We start from the raw sequence: 21,619 nt of genomic DNA on the forward strand, positions 1-21,619 counted from the left end.
CCACAATTTAGTATGATAGAAATAAAATGTACAGGAAATGAAAAAATCAACAAAGGTGGGAGATGTACAATGAGGAGGGAAGAGAAAAAAAAATGAAAAAAAGCAAGGAAATTTCTGCAAAAAATAGAAAAAAATGGTAGTAGGGTTAGAGTTTATGGGTAGGTTTAAAGTAAAGGGTAGGGTTAATGGCAGGGTTAGCGTTAATGGTAGGGTTAGCGTTAGCAGTAGGGTTAGAGTTAGGTTAGGTTGAGTTGAGTTTAGTTCTACGAAAACGTTTCACTCTTCATTCAGAAAAGTGTCATCAGTTCTAAGTTCTAGTAGCAAGTGGCTCAAATATTTACCTTCTGTTGGGTCACTGATGTGAAGATTTGAGCGTCATCAGTTGACTGGACTCAACCTACTTGAATACTGTGACCACCATGCCTGAGAATCTCCACAGACATCAACTGAATATTTTAGATCAAGGTGTATTTACGCTACATTCAACTGAAACCTTTGGCAATCGATCAGTTATCACCAGTTATCTGATTTCTAAACCTGAATGGCTGGACTGTTCATTTAGTTTGGTCATATTACACTGACAATAGATAATCAATTATTTCATGAATTACCATTTAAATTCATTCACGTCACTTTGTGTACATCTACTTTCAGTTATTCATTTTTTGGGGGGTGGGGGGGTCGACTATGATTCATAATTGTGAAAAAGAAAAAAATTAAGCGTTTGAAGAACTTAAATACTTGTTTTTAAACTTTAAAAAATAAAGAGACACTGCTAAATACTGAACATTTATATATTAATATAAATATGTAAAATTAATAACATCTTAGTTTGCACCTTTACAAATACCTCATTTTTATTTTGTGGAGGTGATCTGGTTGTACTCAGTCAGTTTTTACAATTATTTTATCAATGAATAATAGACAAATGTCCTGTAAGACATCTGTCTTTCAAACCGAAAGGAGGCTTAGATTTCTTTATTTAAAAAAAAATAGCTTTGGAGTTTTAACTTTTTCTGTATATGCGAGAACACAGCAACACCTTTGGGGACATGCACATATTGTGGCACAGATACACGTGAATTCATATACTATTAGAGTAGGGCAAGCAGTAAAGCCCTTTGGTCAAGTCTTTGGTCAGGTTTGACTCAAGCTCAACAGGTGAGCAAAGATCCGGTCAGTCCTATCTGGACTGACTTGAGAAGGCACTGCAGGGGGCGCTCACTGGGCAAGTTTTACAAGGAATCTTTGGACAAAAACACATTCCAATGCAATCACAGCAATCGGTGAATTTGCGTGTTTTGAGACAAAAACATTCGCCCGGTTGCTTTTGCATCAGAAAATCCACTGCGATGCTTCTTTGTGTACACCATATTTTCTGGTGTAAAGTCGCACCTGTTAAAAAAATGTGTAATACCCATATATAAATTGCACTGGAGTATAAATGGCACCTTTTTGGGGGGTATGAGCTCTTTAATTTGGGTTTTTAGAGTTTTTTGTTTAGTGTTTTGACTTCTAGTCCTACATCAGACCTGGGCAAACTGCGGCCCGGGGGCCACATGCGGCCCTTTGCATGTCACCTGCCTGGCCCTTATGAGGTCTGTGATTATTATTACATATATTAAAAATGTCAAGCTTGTGTGTTGCAAATCATTAGAGAGGTTTATTTAGGTATATTTAAATATTTACATATTACAATAATAAATATTACCTATAAAAGCTATTAAATAGGTAATTTTTTTGTAAAATTTGTAATGGGAGACAGCCGAGTTATCCATGGTGTGGCCGTCGGACATAATTCAGGCTCCCTATGTGGCCCCTTGTAAAAATTAATTGCCCACCCCTGTCCTACATGATAATAGTTCATTCATTTTGGTATATTAGTTGCAGGACCTCCCAAACCGGGGAAAAAAAACACAACATACTCATGAAAATACGCCAATTCAAATGTGATGAAATGTGACGCTAGCTAGTGTAGCTCAGCCAGTACCACAACGCACCACGCTAGCCAGACTGGACCGCTAACGCAAACATCAGCTTGTTGAGGTTGTTTGCTAGCAAATTCTTCCATTCGTTCGCTCACGTACAACACAGTTCAGCTAAATATTTTTAGCTAACGGCTGTAACATTTGATTTATGGTATGTATGTGTATTTTTATTGCGCCCACATTGACACATAACAGAAGCACCACAACCTGTGAACAGTCACGACATTAAAAGCTTCAAGCCCCAATTCTGAAATCTACATCCCAACCTGTGACTGCCTGGCCCCAAACTTGGCTGTATACTTCGCCCGAGAGACAGATGACAAAAAGGCGCGCCAAATCTCGTAACTTTCAGACTGCGACATTTCGCTTGCTGTGTCAGTCTCACGTTTTGAGTGTACAAAAGTGCAGCTGAATCAATAAACCAGGATTACAGCAAAGGCTACTGACATTACGTCCTGCTTGTATGCACAGGAAACAACAAAATAAAACACAGATCATAAGGAGAACGTTGCAGAACGTGTTACACAATGACAGGATGACTCGCACACTGTCAAGAGTTTACTCAGGCGAAGAATGCAGCCGCCTTAACACTTGATTTCCTCATTTTTGTGAAATGTGAGAGTTTTATGAAGTAAAACGCTCACATTTCACAAAAGCAAGTATTCCCGAAATAAATACGACAACAAAAAAATAAACAGTCCTCCGCATTTGCAGTCCATCTATTGCATCATGCGTCTTCTGTGCATTTGTCGGTCCTTGGTCGCTCTCGGTGCCGCTGGATCGCCCGCCAGATGCGGCAGAGCATTCCACCCCTGACAGAAAGAACAGTTAGTATTTGTCTCCTGTGATGGTATCAAAATGCAAAACTGTAGTTGATCTTTAAGATGGAAAAAACAACAGAAGAAGACCAATGTAATGTAAAAATAAATAACTATTAAAACTGCATTGAAACCATAGACTGTATATATAGAGTAAGAATAATGTACTATACTGTGTAGCACTGCCATCTGGTGGTCTGGCAGAGTTAAACCAAACATAAATTGCCTTCCGCAATGGTTCAGTTTGTAAGATAGAAACAGCATTTTAAATCATGTATGTTGTTTGTCTGTGTCATAGCACCATCTGGCAGTTCAAACTGGAATTACAACTGAACCACCAACGGCTGTTTTACTGCTTTTAATGTCCAGACTCTTCCAACACCTAGTAAGTCCCTTCACCTGCTGACTTGTTTTCACTCAGGGTCACCACAGCAGATCCAAGGTGGATCTGCATGTTGAATTGGCACACGTTTTATGCCGGATGCAACTCCACATTACATGGAGAAACATGGCAGGGGTGAAAAGAGAAACCAAGGGCATTAAGTACTTGGCCATCACCCCTGCCTGGACTGTTCCAACACCTAATACTTATTCTGCATAGCAACACCATCTGGTTGTTCAATTAAGTCTTTAATATCATAAATTCAAGCTTTTTTGAGAATTTGAAGCATTCATATTCCTATGATCAATATAGCAAAAGTGATTAAAAAAATCTGCCCTTTTTTGAGACATGAACATTTAGCAGCCTTTTAAGTTTCCTTGTTTTTTTACCGTAGGTGTAGACAGCGGAGGTCATCTTTGCTGATATCACTGAGAATGTCATTCAGTGTGTATTCCTCCAGCACAAACTAGGATCAGCGCACACACACACACACACACACACACACTGGAAGTGATTACGTTACATCGCCACTTAACAGAAATAAAAAACACCATAACCAGTGAGAGAAAGTTAAACTCCACCCAGATCCCAAAAGCCCATCTAATATTAAAAATAACTTATTTCTACTTTAATCAAATACAACCCAAAATTTAACAGCAACTATTTCAGGCTGAAAGAACCAAAGCTTCATAAAATCCTTAATTCATGTGAACAAATCGATCAGTAAGCAGATGTGCAACCTTATCTATTGTGGTCAGGTCCGCCCCCTGCTCTTTCAGCCAATCAGTAAGTTTCCTGTCTGGCTCGAGGTCCGCTGGGACATGGAAAATGGAGGGAGGTGAAATGTCTGAGGAAAAAAAAAAAAAAAAAAACACAGAAGGACAGATGAAAAGCAGCACAAACAAACAGTACATAGAATCCCTGTCAACTGTCAATCAATCAATCACTCCATCAATCAGACTGGCTACCTGGTGGTCTGCATTTGACTTTGATGAGCTCCAGGTCATGTGTTCTTTGTTGTAACGTGGCCTTCAGGACCTGCTGGTACTCCTTCTCCTTGTGGAGCAGCTCCTCCAGCAGCCTGTAGGGGGACCCACAGTTACAGCAAGATTCAAATCATAGGCAGCACAAAGGAGGACAGCAAAAAAAACAAACAAACAAACATTTCTCATGCAGGACCAGACATTATTGTTAGAGCCCTGCTAGCTTCGCAGAAGAAGTACTTCATGAATGGTTGCAGAGAACCTGTATTTTGCTGCAGCGCCGATGTCAGACAGGATTAATGTCAACAGACAGGTGCGACCCGACAAACCAGATCAGCACTTCTCAATCTCAAGAGTGTAGAGAGCCTCATTAATCAATACTTTTAGTTTGGTTCCCATTTTTCATAAACTGAAGTCAAAAGTTCTACGGTTTCTTCTATGCACACAAAAATCTTATTTCTCTCAATTTATGTTCACAAATTTGGCACCAACTCCTCCAGCACAGGCACACCACTTGGCAAAAGTTTTAAACAGACACTTTTTCTGGAGCGCAGTGGGACTCCCCACACGTCTGCCCGAGTTCTGCCTGGATGGTGCAACTCCTGGAAAAATCATCTCGTGTTATATCAAATTAACTTCTTCCTTGCTCAATGTGAAAACTGGATGCTGAGTTGCATCCTGAGCTGAGCCCCAGTTGAACCGTGGCAGCAGGGAGTCTGACCAAGCTCCCCAACATTTTGAACAAGTTCAAAACTGGTAACGGGTTGAACTTTTCTGGACTTGGCCGAGCTGAGCCAGGTGTCAGAGCTGCTTTAACAGTGACACTTTGTCATTACGTTCTTCTGTGCACACAGTGTGCACGTGCCTGGGGTGGATTCCTTCTTGGTATTGTTTGGTGAATTTCCTCTCTCGTCATTACTCAGTTCCGTCTGTACATACCGGCTGGTCTCCTGTTTGAGTCGTCCCAGCTGAATCCCCAGAGGGTGATGTGAGCGCTGATGCTCCTGCAAGTGGGCGGGGTTTAGGGGGTTCACTGTGGCGGTGACATGGTCATGTGCCGCCCAGGAGTGGTCAGTGGGAGGAACTAAGACGTTGCTGAACTCAGCCTCTTCCTCATCAACCTCGTCTTCTTTCTCTGCCCCCTCGCACTCCGACGCCGGTCCAAAGTGGGTCTGCAGCTCTGAAGGCAGCCATTTAAAGTTCAAAGGTCACATGACTGTGTGAGGCATAAAGTATACAAGACATACTCCATATAACTTTTTTTTTTGGCCTTCACTTTTATGTTTTATGAATTCTATCTCTAACACGGACAAACACATGAATTAAGGAGTAGTGAGCAATAAGAAGATAATTTTCATGCGCCCACTGATGACCTTAATGCCCCCACCCACACACACACACACACCTGGTATGAGGATGGTGATGGCAGCCTGCACGGCTCGGCGAATGATGTTATCCATCGCAAACATCCAGTGAGGTTTGATGTGGTGGTTCCTCAGAACCTTGTTCACCTGAAAGCATCAGTTGAAGACACATTTTCTGTCCTTAATGACATGCAAGAGGACCAAACACAACACAAATAAATTGTCATTTTAAAGAAGAACTATTTTCTAATCACAGGATACAGTCAATAAATCATAGCAGGTTATTTCTTTAATTTAATTTTACTTAATGAATTATGAAATTTCAGTTGAATTTCATGATTTATCATCATGCAAACTCAGGGTTTGTGAGTCGGATCATTGACATGAAAATTTCCAACTGACAGTTTAATCATAGTAACCAGATCAATCTGATTGATTTTGAGGCAGCAACTTAAGTTTTAAGTTGATTAAAATAATCGTAAAAGGCCAGCAGTGCCCAAACCTTGCTGGATCACAGCATTTTCTGGGAATGGAAAAATTTATAAATACTTAGAATTTATAGAATAATCAAGTGTTGAAATCATCACATGGGACTATTTCAATATAATATTCAACCATTTTTGTAACATTTTGTAACATACTGTACGTTTGTTGATTTGTGCCCTTTGATTTTCAAATGGATGCATCATGTTGTGGAACCCAAGCAGACAGCCGAGAAAATCAGACTGAACTCTTATTAGCATTTCTAGTTTAAAAGTCAAAGGATTCAGTCACAAGTATAAAAGTCCTGATTGGGTTTCTTCAGCAGATCCTGTTGTACAGCTGAATGAATAGACTGGAACATGGTTACTCGATATAGAATTTATATATATTATAAACAAACACAAATCAAATTACACCCCCAAACCAGACTAAGCTAGGAAAGCATGGAAAATGAAAAGAAGAAAAGAAAAATAAAGTAGAGATTCTTTTATTTTGACTTTTATTTCATTGCAGACAGTATGAACCCAAGACATTTTTTTTTTCTGATCAACTTTTTTTCATTTGTTAATATTCATCATTCCTAAATTTAAGCCCTGCAACACATTTCAAAAGAACTTGGGACACTAAAACATTTACCACTTTGTAATGTTGTCATTGAGGATAAAAGCAATGAAGTGTTTTAGGTGCTATTTTGTCCCATTCTTCCTGCAAAACTTTGTCTTAAGATGTGCAACAGTACAGATTCGTTGGATTTTTGCTTTCAAAATTCTCCACATATTTCCTATTGAGGACAGGTCAGGACTGCAGACAGACCAGTCCATACTCGTATCCTCTTCTGCCACAGACATGTCTTTGGAATGTGTGCAGAATGTGGATTTGCATTTTTGTTGAAAAATGCAAGGACAGCCCTGGAAAAAAAAAAAAAAAGCCAACTTGAAGGCAGCATACTGTGTTTCTCTTAAACCTCAATATACTTGTCTGCATTAATGCTGCCATCACAGAAGTGTAAATTTTCTTTGCCAAGGGCACTAACAACCCCATACCATGACAGACCCTGTCTTTTGGACTTGTTGATAATAAGAGTCCAAATGGTCCTTTTTGTCTTCAGTCCAGAGAACACAGCATCCATTTCTTCCAAAAAAATAAAAATAAATAAAATAAAAAAGATCTGGCCCAGTGATTCATCTGACCACAATACACCTTTCCACTGTGTGATAGTCCAGCCCAGATACCCCCAAGCCGAGAGAGTTCGATGGAACGTCTGTACAGGGTTAACATGAGGCTTCTAATTGCACAGTAAAGTTTTAAGTAGCATTTCTGAATGTAACTCTGTATTGTAGTGCTTGGCAATAGTTTCCCAAAACAATCCCTTGCCCATATGGTTATATCAGCTATTGATGGATGATGGTTCTTGATGCAGCATGGTCTGAGGGATTGGAGATCACAGGTGCTCAACTTGTGCCCTTTCTTTTGACGCACAGAAATTCTTCCAGATTCCTTGAATCATTCCCTTTCTTTCTTTGAGGAACATAGTTTTTAAAGACTTCAATAATTTTCTCACACATCTGTTGGCAAACTGGAGATCATCTGTCCATCTTTGCTCCTCAGATACCCAGCCTTTTGTGGAAACTGCTTTGTGCCAAATCATAGTTACAATCACATGTTGACATCGCCTGTAAAAAATAATATCTGTATTTAATTTTTTTAACTCATTACTAGCCCTGCCCTGTGATAGATAGACTGGCGTCCTGTCTAGGGTGTACCCCATCTCATGCCCTATGACTGCTGAGATAGGCTCCAGCCCCCCGTGACACGTGATTAGACTAAGCGGGTATAGAAAATGAATGAATGAATTACGAGCCCTAAATTGCTCCCGTCCCATCTGAAATATATATTAACAAATTAAATGAAGCTGACCACACGAAACATGAAACATCTTGTGCTCATACTGTTTGCAGTGAAATAAAAGTCAACGTGAATGGAAGGATCACTGAGTTTTTGTTATTGTTTTGAATTTGCATTATCAATCAATACCATCCCGACTTTTTCTGATTTGGGACTGTAGTACTGCAAGATGGAGTATTTAGCTCTTTGGTGGACATTCCATAATGACTTTCCTTGTGCTTAATGACTATTATGAGGACAGTGTAGCTTGTCTTCATCTGCTTGCAGCTTGTCAAGATCCAGTAATGAATGATTTTGTTGTTGATTCCAACATGTCTGGAAATATAATACATATAACTCATGTACCTGTCATGTATTTTGTTGCTGTTACACTGAAAAAAGAGGAAACCTAATCAATGTTCTTCAGTTGGCAACACTCAAATTAATTAACTATGTCCAAATTATCTTAACAAGTTGATGTAAAATTTACCTGTTTTGCATCAACCTAATTCATTTGCACGAGACCAACTGAAGCACTTTATTTAGTTGGGCCAAAAGGTCTCTGTTCAGATCTGTTGTGTGTCAGTACCGAGTCCTGGAACCCAAAGAGCACCAACTGGATTTGGTTAATGGAGGTGGAATCGAAGTCCAGATCCAGCTTGAGCTTGGAGATGGTGGCGGCCATAACACGCCTCTCTGGGGAATGGATGAAGTCTCGAAGGATGCAGATGATCTGCTTGATGTGCTCGACAGACAGCTGGAGCTCCTCGCTGCCCTAAATATGCACATTTTAACATTAAGTTTAGGATTCATCCCAAAATGAGAAGACGGGTTAGCTGCTGCGGCGCTAATGGAGCTGTGCAGGCACCTGGATGTGGTTCTCCTTCAGGTTGGAGATGACTTTCTCCTGGTCTTCATTGAGGACCTTGTACAGAATGGCCCGCCTCTCGCTGTCCTTCTTGAGCAGGAACAGGCCGCCATCCCTGTCCTCAGGGGAGGGAGTAGTGCTGCGGTCCTCGGACACCAAGCCCTCATCAGGAACACTGCGACCCGCACACACACGGGGTGATGAAGAGGAACATAAAACAAACTGCAGCGTGCACAACTGATTTACAACCACGTTACGCTGTCCTCAGTCTGTTTGCAGATACAAACCTCTCCTGGCTACGCTGTGTGTCCAGGAAAGTGCAAAGTCAGAACAGCGGGGCGAGCACGCACCTACACACGTGTGTGTCTGCGCACGTACGGACACGCATGACCCGGTGGGTGCATGCTCAAGCGACAGCTGACGCTTGTAAAAACAACCAGACCTCATTATATCCATGTCACAAAAGGCAGTGGGGCATGCTGGGAGCACAATAATGCCACCTGCCACTTGCACTCACACATTCATTCACATCTTTGGCAGAGAACAAAGCACACGGATTAGCAATGTTCCATTGCTGGTGATGTCAGAACCTTTATGGCTAACAGTGGACCCCCTCAGGTAGCTCAAAGGGACACAAGATGGACTCCCAGTCCATCTGGGAGTCCCGCCGATCGATTCCCAGTCACTCTGACCCGTCTGCATCCTTGGACAAAATGTAATGGATGCCTGGGTCTGGCGGCTGTAGTGGAATGCAGCGCTTTTGTGGCTTCAGGGGTTTTCTTGGGTTGGATTTGCAAAGTGGGTGGGTTTGAGTGGCTGTGGAACCTGCTTCATGAAATAGACGAGTGCTGCGGAATCGGTTCATTGGTGGGCATTCTTGCAGGGTGGTACATTTTCAATCATTGGGGGGGAACTGTTCCAGAGCGCTAGTAGTACAGCGGATAACTGAAACAATCCTGCAAATGGTGACACAAGCACCAAAATCAGCACAAATACTCTTTAGACATTACTCTTTTGAATTTTCAATAGGTCAACTGAAGAATTACACAGGGGTCAAAATTAAAAGATTTTGCAATCATATTGAAAACTATACCACATTATTTGTCTGGTCATAACGAAGGTGTAGTTTGGACCATCTATGACTGAATGTTATAGAGTTATGGGGTAAAAACAGCAAAAATGGTGACAAAGGTCAGTTTCAGTTTGTACAGCGGTCAAAAATTAAAGTTCCTTCAATATTGGTAAAAAGTGATGCAAATTATTGGTTGAGCTAATATGATTAATAAATGGAATAGTTTTGACTGTGTTGAATGTTTGGTCTCCAAAGTAAAGACAAACAAGGTCAACGTCCATTGGATTCTATGACATGTGACCTATGTTACCCTGTAACATGATAACTAAGCATGATACATGGTCCAAAGTTATTCCTTTTAAAACCCTGTTAACTCAACTAATAATTAGAATTAAATTTATTTTCAAATCAATTCTGCATTTTGCACAGGCCTGATGGGGGGGGTCGGCTTGATGGCTGAAAATCAATAAGTTATACAATATTGATTGCAAACACACTAAATGAACTCTAGAGTAGGGCTGTTCATGTTATATAGTGAAAAAATAAAAGTTGCGAGAGACTTCGGGCCACATGTTGTTTTTGTTCCACTTGGGGTTTTATAGGTGCAAACCAAATTTGAACTCAACCAGATAAGATTTAGAGGCCCCCCAGAGTGACACATTTTCCTCTCCCTCCGCTGGCAAGACATCACCGTAACAGGAGAAGACTCTGATGCCATTATTTTTCTTTTACAGGTACATGTGATGGCTTCCAATCGCAAAAAGTGGTGATTGATTGGTCACCCAGAGGAGAACATTACTGGAATTAATGGATTACTACATTGCTTGTTTGGGTAAAATTGTTGCTTTGTGGGGGGACCCCTAAACAATGTCCGATTACAATAAAATTTGGCACAGATGGAACAAGAACAACATGTGGCCCAAAACATTTTGTAACATTTGACATTTTGAACAGGTCTACTCCAGAGATCCATTCAACTGACGGATGAAACTGCGATGCTTGCACCGATTTTTTCCTATGCACACTGAACGCACCACGGACACAAGCCTGAAAGCACATTTTTACCGCACAAATATATTTCAAAATGGAGGCCCGCGACAATGGCGCAAGCAGTTGTAGACGATTCTGACGCACCTAAAACGTTTAAATTAGGCGTTTGGAATTATTTTGGCTTTTTTTAAAAGATGGGAAACTTGACAAGATGCAGGTCCTTTGGAAAGAATGACGTGGCTGCCGCTGCGGCCCCTAACTCAGCAAAACTGGTAAGAAAGTATCTCAAATTACTTTTGCTAATGCGGTACTCTGTCAGCAAGTGACTCACTTTAAGTCATTCATTGAGAGTGACGCTGCTTTACTGTTTAAGTTCTGACAGTGTGATCAAACAGGTTCCAAATATAAGGGAACCGATTCTTGTTCCTTAATGCTGAATCTGGGAAATTTGCTGCTCATAAGGAGTAAAACAAATCCTCTGCCTCTAGTAGAATCAGAAGAAGAAGAATACCATAATACCATACTGAATTGCAGCTTCTTATTTTCTATTTAATTTTTTGGTATAATTTCTTTACATCGTGTTGAATTGCATCGTATCGCACTGTGAGGAAATGAACCGCCATCAAATACATAAATCGCATTGAATCAGGAACCGGGGGTGAATTGTATTGCATCTGTATCGCTGTATGTATCGTATGACTGGTAGTGTATCGAGGTGTGTATTGAATCGGTGTCAGTGATGATATTCACATGCCTAATGCACGTTATTCAAACTTTTGCAGGCCTCCTGGAGTGTCTATGGTGGCAATGTGCTCTTTGCTTTTGGGGACGAGGTGATGGTGCCACTACTGATGTTTGTGTTGGTTGTACTTATTTTTATTATTCTTATCTTCTGCCTGCTGGTGTTTCATGTCATTGATCACTGCAGCTCTGTGGACAGTGTTGGGAATCAGTAAATGTTTTGTTTTTTACAGAACAATTCAGTTAAAATCTTACAAGTGAGACAAATGAGATCATTTGGACATCAGAGCTTCTCATGTCAAGTTCAAATGTCTCATTTCCAAAAATCTGTATAATGGAAATAATGTGTCAGATCTGGAATCCTGTGAAAACTGAATGTAATTTTCCTTCAACACACAGACACAACTGAGGCCTGTGAGGAATAAAAACCTCTTGTGCATCAAAGAAATTGTTTGCCACAATAAACACTTTGACTTTTCAAAGATCACCTTTGAGGAAAAGCTGAACTGATGTTAAGAACAAACCTCAGGTAACTGGAGTTTTGCGGTTTAAGCAGGTTTTCGGATCCAGAGCTTTTCTTCTTCTGGAAGAACATGTCGTGTTTGGAGTCACAGTCCGGGCTGACGGAGCCGTGCTCGCTGCTGCTGCTCCCTGCCGCCTCGCACTGCAACTGCACCGGCAGGCAAAAGCTCTGGACGCAGTCTGACCCAACATAACAACCAGAAATCTCACATGTGCAAAATGCCACATCTTCACAGAAAATATGCTTTTGGGCATCAATATTTTCTGTTTGCCACAGCTACTGTAAGTCTGAATCTGTTCAGAAAAACTGTGAAGGATAGTTATCTCAAAATTTACTATGTTATTTACCAAAAGGTGACAAGTGAGGAAAGCCACCAAGAAAACCATACAACCCTGAGGTTGTGCAAAGTACAATACCAGTACCAGTTATACAGCTACAAGGTGGAGTGGCACAGAGAAGAATTCTCTTCAAAAGAAGTTGTGAAATTTTAGCGACAGTATGCCAGAAGGCGTGTGGGAGAACCAAGCCTATGTTTGATTGGATTTCTTCTATGAAAATCCTTCTGTGCCATTCCACCATCAAGCTGTGACTGGTGGTACAACAGGCAAAAGTTGCATTGTGAATCGTTTTGTCCAATCACAGTCATAGAAGCCTTTGGAGTTGTCAAGGGTGTCTTGGTGGCTTCCCTCATTTGTCACCTTCCTACACATTTACTGAGTGTTTCAGAACTGCCTAATCAGGACAAATTTACCATACAGTACCATAGTTCAAGGCATATTCAGAAACTTGGAAATGTTCATGTATCCAACCTCTGGCTTTCCTAAACAAAACTGGCTGTAAAAGTGATCAACTGCATTAAATTTAATTTGTCCAATCACTTATGGCCTATAAAAATGGAGGGACTGTGTATAAAAAAAATAGCTCTAATTCCTACAATATTAAAGTGACTTTCTTGTTAAACCCCTTGAATTAAAGCTGAAAGTCGACACAACAAGAACATATTGATTGTTTCATTTCATCTCCATTGTGTTGGTGTACAGATGCCAGATTTAAAAGTTGTGTTGCTGATGATGTTTAACCTGATGATTTGAAGGCGATTTTGCTCTTCTTGCCCTTGGTGGTGTGTTTGACAAACATGTCTCTGAGCAGGTCTGAGGCGATGGCTCTCTTGTGAGGGTCTGGCTCAAAGCAGCGCAAAATGAAGGACTTGGCCTCCACCGACAAGGACTCGGGGATCTCTGGATGGATCTTAAACATTCCCACCTGTAACCGGCGTGTACACAACATCAAACTCTGTGACACAAAGACGGGTGGTGACTCACTTAAACGGGGACAACGAACATGAAAAAAGACGTTTTGGCACAACAGCAAACAATAAAAAAGTGTTTTGGTCACAAAAACTGGAAGAATCCTAAAAATAATGTTAACATAATTACAGAACGTGGACTTTTGCACAGCCACAGTTTTTACCTTTTAAACATCACTCCGGCTCGGTTACTCATTAAAAGTTTGGAACAAGTAGCGGCAACCTTGGTAGCCACCAGGTCTAGTTTTAGAAAATGACACAAACTAATAAACTTCATATTCTGAGAGAGACCGAGAGAGATCGAAGAAGCGTCTGCTTGGGCTACATGTATACAAAATCCTTTCTGTGGGGTTGTGTGAGTTGTGACTGTTTTCTACCGCTGTTACAAAAAAAAAAAAAATCAACATGCCGAACAAGATGTGATGACATTTTAGAAAAATAATCACCTCTGTTTGCAGTTTTTCTTCAAAATCTACCAGCTTCCTACCTTAAACATGGCCGCCTGCGGTTCCCCCAGCTCGTGAAAGGGAGGTTTCCCAGTGGCCATTTCTATGATGGTACATCCCAAAGACCAGATGTCAGCTGGGGCCCCGTAACCCCGAGGGCCCTTATCAATGATTTCAGGAGCCATGTACTGCAGAGTACCTGAACATACAGAAGTAGACAATAACCTGAGAAAATATTAAGGAAACAAATCTTCCAGGGTCCAAGGTTCCATAGTGTGTTAAACACTGTGACGAAAGGCACCAGCGTATAGTCCGAGAACTGACCAGACATAACCTGCTACTTCAACAGTCCACAAGACGCACAATGGGCCTCATGTATCATCGTTGTGTACAGCGATATTTGAGCGTATATGGGGTGTACGCCAAAATGGCTGCGCTACTTGGCATTTATCAATGTGGTCGTTGGTGTACGGTGCGCTGAAAATATACACCAAGTCGAGAGGTGGTGTAAATTATACACCAAAATGAACCAGCACTGGAATCCACATAAAAATGAAAATGATCAACATGATAAACAGTGCCATTATACAAATCAATGCATATGTTACATAAATAACACTTTCCTGTTTATACTACGTAATAATCAATACAAATCCCGCTTTTGTTGGTCTATGGAGCACGATCCGTGGCCACAGCGCTGACTGCAAAGAAAGCGCTGCTCGCCTTTTTCTCCAGACTTCGAGCCTGGAGCCAGAGCAGCGCTGAGCTTAACTTTATGTGGTGTGATCGTTTTAGACTATGAAATTCATAATTACAACTGTAGTGTTGTCATTCCCTTCGCCCGTGCTGCAATCAGGTTTTGTTTTCTCCATTCGTTTGTTAACATAAAATAAATAAAGAAATAAATTAAAAAAATTAAAGAAATCTGAAAAATAAGGCGTGTCTTATTAATTGAGCGAGCAAATATCCACGTCAAGAATTATTGACGTGAAAAGAGAATAACTCCCGCGATAAACGAGGGACCACTGTAACACTTTTTTGATTATACTACAAAACAATTAATACGACGGCTGCTTTTGACACTCTATTGGCACGCATCGTGATTGGTGAAGTTCTTTTTCTTTGCCATCTTCCTGGCTTCCATGTCGTGAAATGAGGGTGTGTCTGAAGCGGAGTCTGAATATTTATGGGCGTGTTCATTATAATTACGATTGTTTTTACCCGCTGCATTTATCAAGGTCACGTCGGGCGTACGCCGGAAGTGGGCAGGTGCGCACTGCTTGATACATGTCACAGCAACTTTGGTGTACTTCAAATTTAAACCGGAAATTTACGCCACAAGCGCACAACATTGATACATGAGGCCCAATGAATCTTGATCATTTGTGTTCATCTGGAACTATTCAACTACAACCCCTTTTAGAATTTTACTGAATGTTTTTCACTGCATTTGTGACAAAAAAGAAATAAAGAAACATCCATAGGCCAGAGCACTATGTGCATGTGTGGGGGGTTGTGTGTGTGAGGAAGTTGTGTATGTTGGGGGGGGGGGGGGGGCTGTGCATGTGTCTGAGTAGGGTAATGCATACGCTACAATCATTATAGTAAAAGTAAGTCCCTTGTTTTGCACTCGGGGTCACCACAGCAAATCCAAGGTGGATCTGCATGTTGAATTGACACAGGTTTTATGCCGGATGCCCTTCCTGACACAACTCCACATTACATGGAGAAATGTGGCAGGGGTGGGATTTGAACCCGGAACCTTCTGCACTGAAACCAAGCGCATTAACCACTTGGCCACCACCCCCGCTTCAATCATTATAGTATGAGATGTTTGTGTAAGATGATTGGTTCCTCACTTAGCGAACACTGACTGACTACTATGGCTAACATAGCATGAGCTTAATATTTTATTTGTTTTGTCTCAATATACTCAACAAAAATATAAATGCAACACTTTTGTTTTCATTCCCATTTTTAATGAGTTGAAGTAAAAGGTACCAAGGCTTCTCCTAAATGCACACAAAAGCTTATTTCTTGAATTTTCTTCACAAATTTGTTAAAATCCGTGTTAGTGAGACCAAAAAAATCCAACCAGGTGGCAAGTGTGCCATGTCAAAGTGCTGATTAAACAGCAAGATAACAGCACAGATGTGCTTTGGAATGAAAAAGTCTTGGAAAAAAATCAGGTGAAGAAGCCTGATGTGGGCTGACGTGGTCACACACGGCCGGCAGTTGTGAGGACAACTGGATGTACTGACAAATTCTCCATTGAGGTGGTTTACGGTAGCGAAATGACCATTCAGTTCAGCATGCAAACTGCACACTCCCTCAAAAGTTGTGACACCTGTGGGATTGTATCGTGTAATGTCTAAACTGCAAATTTTACAGTGGGCTTCTACTGTGAGCAGCCCAATGAACATATGTGCAATAATCACACTGTTTAATCAGCATCCTGATAAAACAAAAGCTGCCAGGTGGATGATCTTTTTTGTGTGCAAAGAAGAAATCTTACGTTTTCTTTTAATCCATGAAAAATGTGAGATAAACAAAACAAAACAAAAGGGTTGCATTTATATTTTTGCTGACGAAATTTTATCTGCTGGCAGTGCGGTCATTCTGAGCAGATTTGGCATTTGAGCTGTGGTCAACATGCAGATGTTTAAAAAAAATAAAAAGAAATGAGAGAGGGAACTCAAAATAAAATGAGTCATCTGAGGGGCAGAGGAGACCAGATCAAGACACACACACACCTGGTAATAAAAGGCAAACACTCTTCTGCCTGCGCTTGATGAGCTAATTTAATTACACACCTCACCGGCTGCTGGAGAAGGCCAGATGGCCGATAAATGCGTATACCTGCGTGTGCACACCCATTTGCATGTCTGAGTGTTTCCATAGAGGCTGAGAGGAGCTCTCGACATTTCGAGGCTCGGTGCACTCACGGTCTGAGCTTACAGCATCTCTATGTTCATGGAGTGAACACTTAGACTGACCCGCTGTCTGAGTGTACGAGAGCCCTTTGGCAGATGGGGTGAGAGTGACGTGTGCACTTTACTGGCCCTCTTTATCCACTTCATACAGAGCGACTACAGAGAAGGACTTTCACAGGAGATAATACTGCAAATCCAGGCTCAAGCCTCCCATGTGCCTTCTGGCAAACCGTGCCTGAAAATCCTCCTCTGTTCCACGACTCCACCATGAAACCGTGTTATTGGTGATACAACAAACAAAAGTTACATTGGGCCTCATGTATCAACGTTGCGTACGGCGATATTTGAGCGTATATGGGGTGTACGCCAAAAAGGCTGCGCTACTTGGCATTTATCAATGTGGTCGTTGGCGTACGTTGTGCTGAAAATATACACCAGGTCGAGAGGTGGCGTAAATTATACACCAAAATGAACCAGTGCTGGAATCCGCATAAAAATGAAAATGATCAACATGATAAACAGTGCCATTATACAAATCAATGCATATGTTACATAAATAACACTTTCCTGATTATACTACATAATAATCAATACAAATCCCACCTTTGCGGGATTGTTATGGAGCACGATCCGTGGCCACAGAGCTGACTGCAAAGACAGCGCTGCTCGCCTTTTTCTCCAGACTTCGAGCCTGGAGCCAGAGCAGCTCTGAGCTTAACTTCATGTGGTGTGATCGTTTTAGACAATGAAATTGATAATAACAACTGTAGTTTCGTCATTCCCTTAATTCGCCTGTGCTGCAACCAGGTTTTGTCGTCTCCATTCGGTTGTCACAATAAAATAAATACAGAAATACATTTAAAAAATAAAGAAATCTGACAGATTAGGCGTGTCTTATTAATTGAGTGAGCAAATATCCACGTCAAGAATTATTGACAAGTGAAAAGAGAATACAGTGGTCCCTCGCTATAACGCCGTTCACCTGTCGTGGCCTCGGAGTCTCGCAGAGTTTTTAGTCCAATTTTGCATGCCTTTTTTTTTTTTTACAGTGTTCTGTGTATCTGTTTATAAGAATCGTGTTGCCCAGAAGAGAAAAGAGCGCCAACAACTACTCCTAACTGTGTTTGTCACACGGACACAGACACCTGCTGCAGCGAGATGTGAGTGGAAAAGGTGCGGCGTCAGGACGCAGAGGCCCGATCTGTGACATACTGGTCAGTTACTATTAATAATTTCTTATGTGTCCGACCTCGTTCGTTGATCGTTAAAATTACTTCGTTAGTTCTAAATGCCATCATAATTATTTATAGGAAAACATTCTATTTTTATTTCTCAAACAAATGTTTGGGCCTGAAAACAGTTTGGTATTATTTTCCTACTAAGGTTTGAACTTTGAGAGTGTTTACACACGAGAGAAAAGTGAGAAAATGTTCATGCCTGATTGAGAAAGTGTATAAACTGTGTAATGAGGGGTTTTACAGCTTTGAAACTTCTATAATAATTGTAAAAAATAACGCTGACTACGTCGCGGTTTCGTGCATTACGGGCTATTTTTTAGAACGTAACTCCCGCGATAAACGAGGGACCACTGTAACACTTTTTTGATTATACTACAAAACAATTAATACGACGGCCGCCTTTGACACTCTATTGGCACGCGTCGTGATTGGTGGAGTTCTTTTTCATTGCCGTCTTCCCGTCTTCCATGTCGTAAAATGAGGGTGTGTCTGACGCGGAGTCTGAATATTTATGGGCGTGTTTATTATAATTACGATCATTTCCACCTGCCGCATTTATCAAGCTCACGTCAGGCGTACGCCAGAAATGGGCAGGTGCGCACTGCTTGATACATGTCACGGCGACTTTGGTGTATTTCAAGTTTACACCGTAAATTTACGCCACAAGTGCGCAACATTGATACATGAGGCCCATTATGTGCAGTTTCTCCAATCACGGCCACAGAAGCCTGTAATCCCTTCAAAACTGTCTTGGTGGCTTCCCTCACTTGTACAGTGGCACCTTGACACTTGCAACCATTTAACCCCTGCACCGCACAGCGAGTGTCCCAATGCCACTCGCTGTGTTTTCCTGGATGCTGCGCTTTGTGCCACTGGACACTGCGTATATAAAATCATTAATCATTTGCTCTCAGAAATTGGCTGATGAAACCACCTCTAATCACTCCAGAATCACAGAGAATTTTCTACAGCTGCAGCCATTTTTGTGCACCTCATGATGTGGAGAACGCATTTGGAAGCACCTCAAAGGTAATTATTTGTAATATTTATATTGTAACAACTTGGTCAAACAGTTGCACTGTCATTCCTTCTTATGACTATCTGTAAAATTATGTTTATTATAGATTTAACATCTCATCATAATCGTTCAGATGAGCTGCGCAGCGCTGACGCAGTGACTCACAGTGACACACAGTGACACACAGTGTTTTCGAATTGTTTGCACGATGTTCACGTGTAGTTCACAAAATTAATGCGTGACAGAGATTTTGAACATTTCTAAATTTTCTTTGCCCACTTTCACACACCTGTTTACAATGAGTTTACAACGAGTTTACCCTCTGGCACAGCAGACTGCATGCCAGTGCGTGGATCAAATTTGTGCAAGTGTCAAGGTACCTTTAGTTTTTGAGAACTGCCTACTATAGACTGCTTTACCGTACAAATACCACACAGTTTGTATTTTTTAACATGTTCAGTGACTTGTAAAAGTGATGATTTACTGAAAAAGTTATAAAGTGTGCCCAATAACTGTCACAAATTAATTTTATGTAAATATATTTTTTTTATTTCTTGCTTTGTTGTTCAATAACGTTACACATTTTATGAACTATTCTAATATGGAAATGCAATGATTAATCAATTAATTGATTATTTATGGACTATTAAATTACACAATAAGTATGCTGATAATCAGATAACCATTCTGAGTAAATAATTTTTTTAAATATCCAAATTCTTTGATTTCAATTTATTAAATGTAAATATTGTCTGGTTTATTTTATGAGTTTCTTTACTCCTATCTGGCAGTAAGCTGAATAAGTCGGGGTCGTGGACAAAACAAGGCATCTGAAGGCATCATCTTTGGTTCTGGAAAATAATAGTCGACATTTTTCACCATTTTCTGACATGTTATGAACCTAAATACTAATTGATTAATCAAGAAACTAACCAATCAGTATAGTGATCATGAAGATAATTATTAGCTGCTATTCTAATTACACAAATTGGTTTATTTCTAATACTTTTGGAATATATTTTAACGTCTGTGCTGAAAATATAGTCGTGTGAATAATTCTGACCAGGACTGGAAGTCTGGGCTGTGCTCATTTAATTTACACGTGCTGACAGTCAGCTGCTGCTGTCAGGACGGAGCTGACGCCGACATCAACACATACAAATAAAATTTAAAGCTCAGAAATTATCTCACCGAACTGCTGAAGTGAACAGGCTCGCTGTTTTCTCACGAGCCAGCTGCCAACTCCTTGATGTGAATGTATTTGTACTTTCCAGTCCTGCATTAATTAGCATGGCCTGAAAAACTGAACTGGTTGGTTTTGGAGCAGCGTGCACTCCAGTGACATGCAGGACTGTGAGACACGCCCGGCTGCCTTCAGGAGCATTGACATAGTTTCCAATTAGATGCTGGCGCTGATTCACAGGCAGAAGTTCACCAAAGGTAAACTGTACGGTGCATCCAGAAAGTATTCACAGCACTTCATTTTTTTCCACATTTTGTTATGTTACAGCCTTGTTCCAAAATGAATTAATATTTTTTTTCCTCAAAATTCTACACACAATAGCCCATAATGACAATGTGATTTTTCTTTTAAAATAAAAAAAAAAAACTAAGAAATCACATGTACATAAGTATTCACAGTCTTTGTCATAAAGCTCAAAACTGCGCTCAAGTGCATCCTGTTTCCAATGATCATCTTTGAGATGTTTCTGCAGCTTAATTGGAGTCCATCTGGGGTAAATTCAGTAGGGAATTGTCTGCAGACCTCCGAGACAGGACTGTCTTGAGGCACAAATCTGGGGAAAGGTACAGAAACATTCCTGCTGCTTGCAAGGTCCCATCATCTGTAAGTCCAGCAGGACTCTTCCTGGAGCTGGCCACCCAGACTAAACTGAGCAATCGTCTGAGAAGGGCCTTAGGCAGGGAGGTGACCAAGAACCCAAAGGTCACTCTGTCAGAGCTCCAGCATTCCTCTGTGGAGAGAGGAGAACCTTCCAGAAGGACAACTTAACTTCATTAAGTATAGGGTACTTAAATTTCATGATTTGGTCGATTTGAAAATATTACAATGTACCAAGCTAATAAAAATGCTTTACCAACAAACATTCAAAATATGTTTGAGAAAAGAGTAAGTAGTTATAAATTGAAAGGAATAGAAGTCTTTAGAAAACCAAGATACAGAACCAAAGTAAAGGAACAGAGTATTGCAGTAAATGGTGTAAAATTATGGAACAATCTCAACAAAGAAATTAAAGAATTAAGGTCGCTTAAATTATTAAAAAAAAGTATTAAACTAGATGTATTAAGTAAGTATGAAACTATGAAATAAGTCAGTGGGCTGTAAGGAAGTCAAAAAGGTAATTTGTTAATAATGTTTAAAATGTTTTAAGTTTAAAAATGTAACCTGTCAGAGATGTAATCTATTAAATAATGGTCATAATTATGAAATAAGTCAGTGGTATGTGACAAGTTAAAGAAATACAATCTGTTAAATAATGTCGAATAATGACGCTGGATATTGAAAGATTGTATTGTAAAAAGGGGCAGAAAATATCTTCTCTCTGCTCCTTTTCATTCTGGTA

General features: G+C 40.5%; 1 protein-coding gene across 3 annotated transcripts in view; it reads right to left on the reverse strand.

The window, feature by feature from the left end:
* Positions 1-1,770: 1,770 nt before the first annotated feature.
* The window catches only part of map3k15 (mitogen-activated protein kinase kinase kinase 15), a 72,112-nt gene continuing 52,263 nt past the window's right edge, over positions 1,771-21,619 (reverse strand). Inside the window, exons 19-29 of one of the 3 annotated variants that reach the window (XM_034166072.1) lie at positions 13,890-14,047; positions 13,176-13,359; positions 12,098-12,275; positions 8,771-8,945; positions 8,492-8,677; positions 5,577-5,682; positions 5,111-5,351; positions 4,163-4,269; positions 3,929-4,041; positions 3,578-3,654; positions 1,771-2,800 (exon numbers count right to left, since the gene is read on the reverse strand). In XM_034166072.1, coding sequence (XP_034021963.1) covers positions 2,716-2,800; positions 3,578-3,654; positions 3,929-4,041; positions 4,163-4,269; positions 5,111-5,351; positions 5,577-5,682; positions 8,492-8,677; positions 8,771-8,945; positions 12,098-12,275; positions 13,176-13,359; positions 13,890-14,047 — 1,610 coding nt within the window. In that variant the 3' untranslated portion in view covers positions 1,771-2,715. Of the gene's footprint in view, positions 2,801-3,577; positions 3,655-3,928; positions 4,042-4,156; positions 4,270-5,110; positions 5,352-5,576; positions 5,683-8,491; positions 8,678-8,770; positions 8,946-12,097; positions 12,276-13,175; positions 13,360-13,889; positions 14,048-21,619 lie in introns of those variants that run through there. The other 2 variants (XM_034166063.1, XM_034166079.1) reach the window with 2 other exon arrangements.

The sequence above is a fragment of the Thalassophryne amazonica genome, chromosome 1 (genome assembly GCF_902500255.1).
Source record: "Thalassophryne amazonica chromosome 1, fThaAma1.1, whole genome shotgun sequence".
NCBI lineage: Eukaryota > Metazoa > Chordata > Actinopteri > Batrachoidiformes > Batrachoididae > Thalassophryne > Thalassophryne amazonica.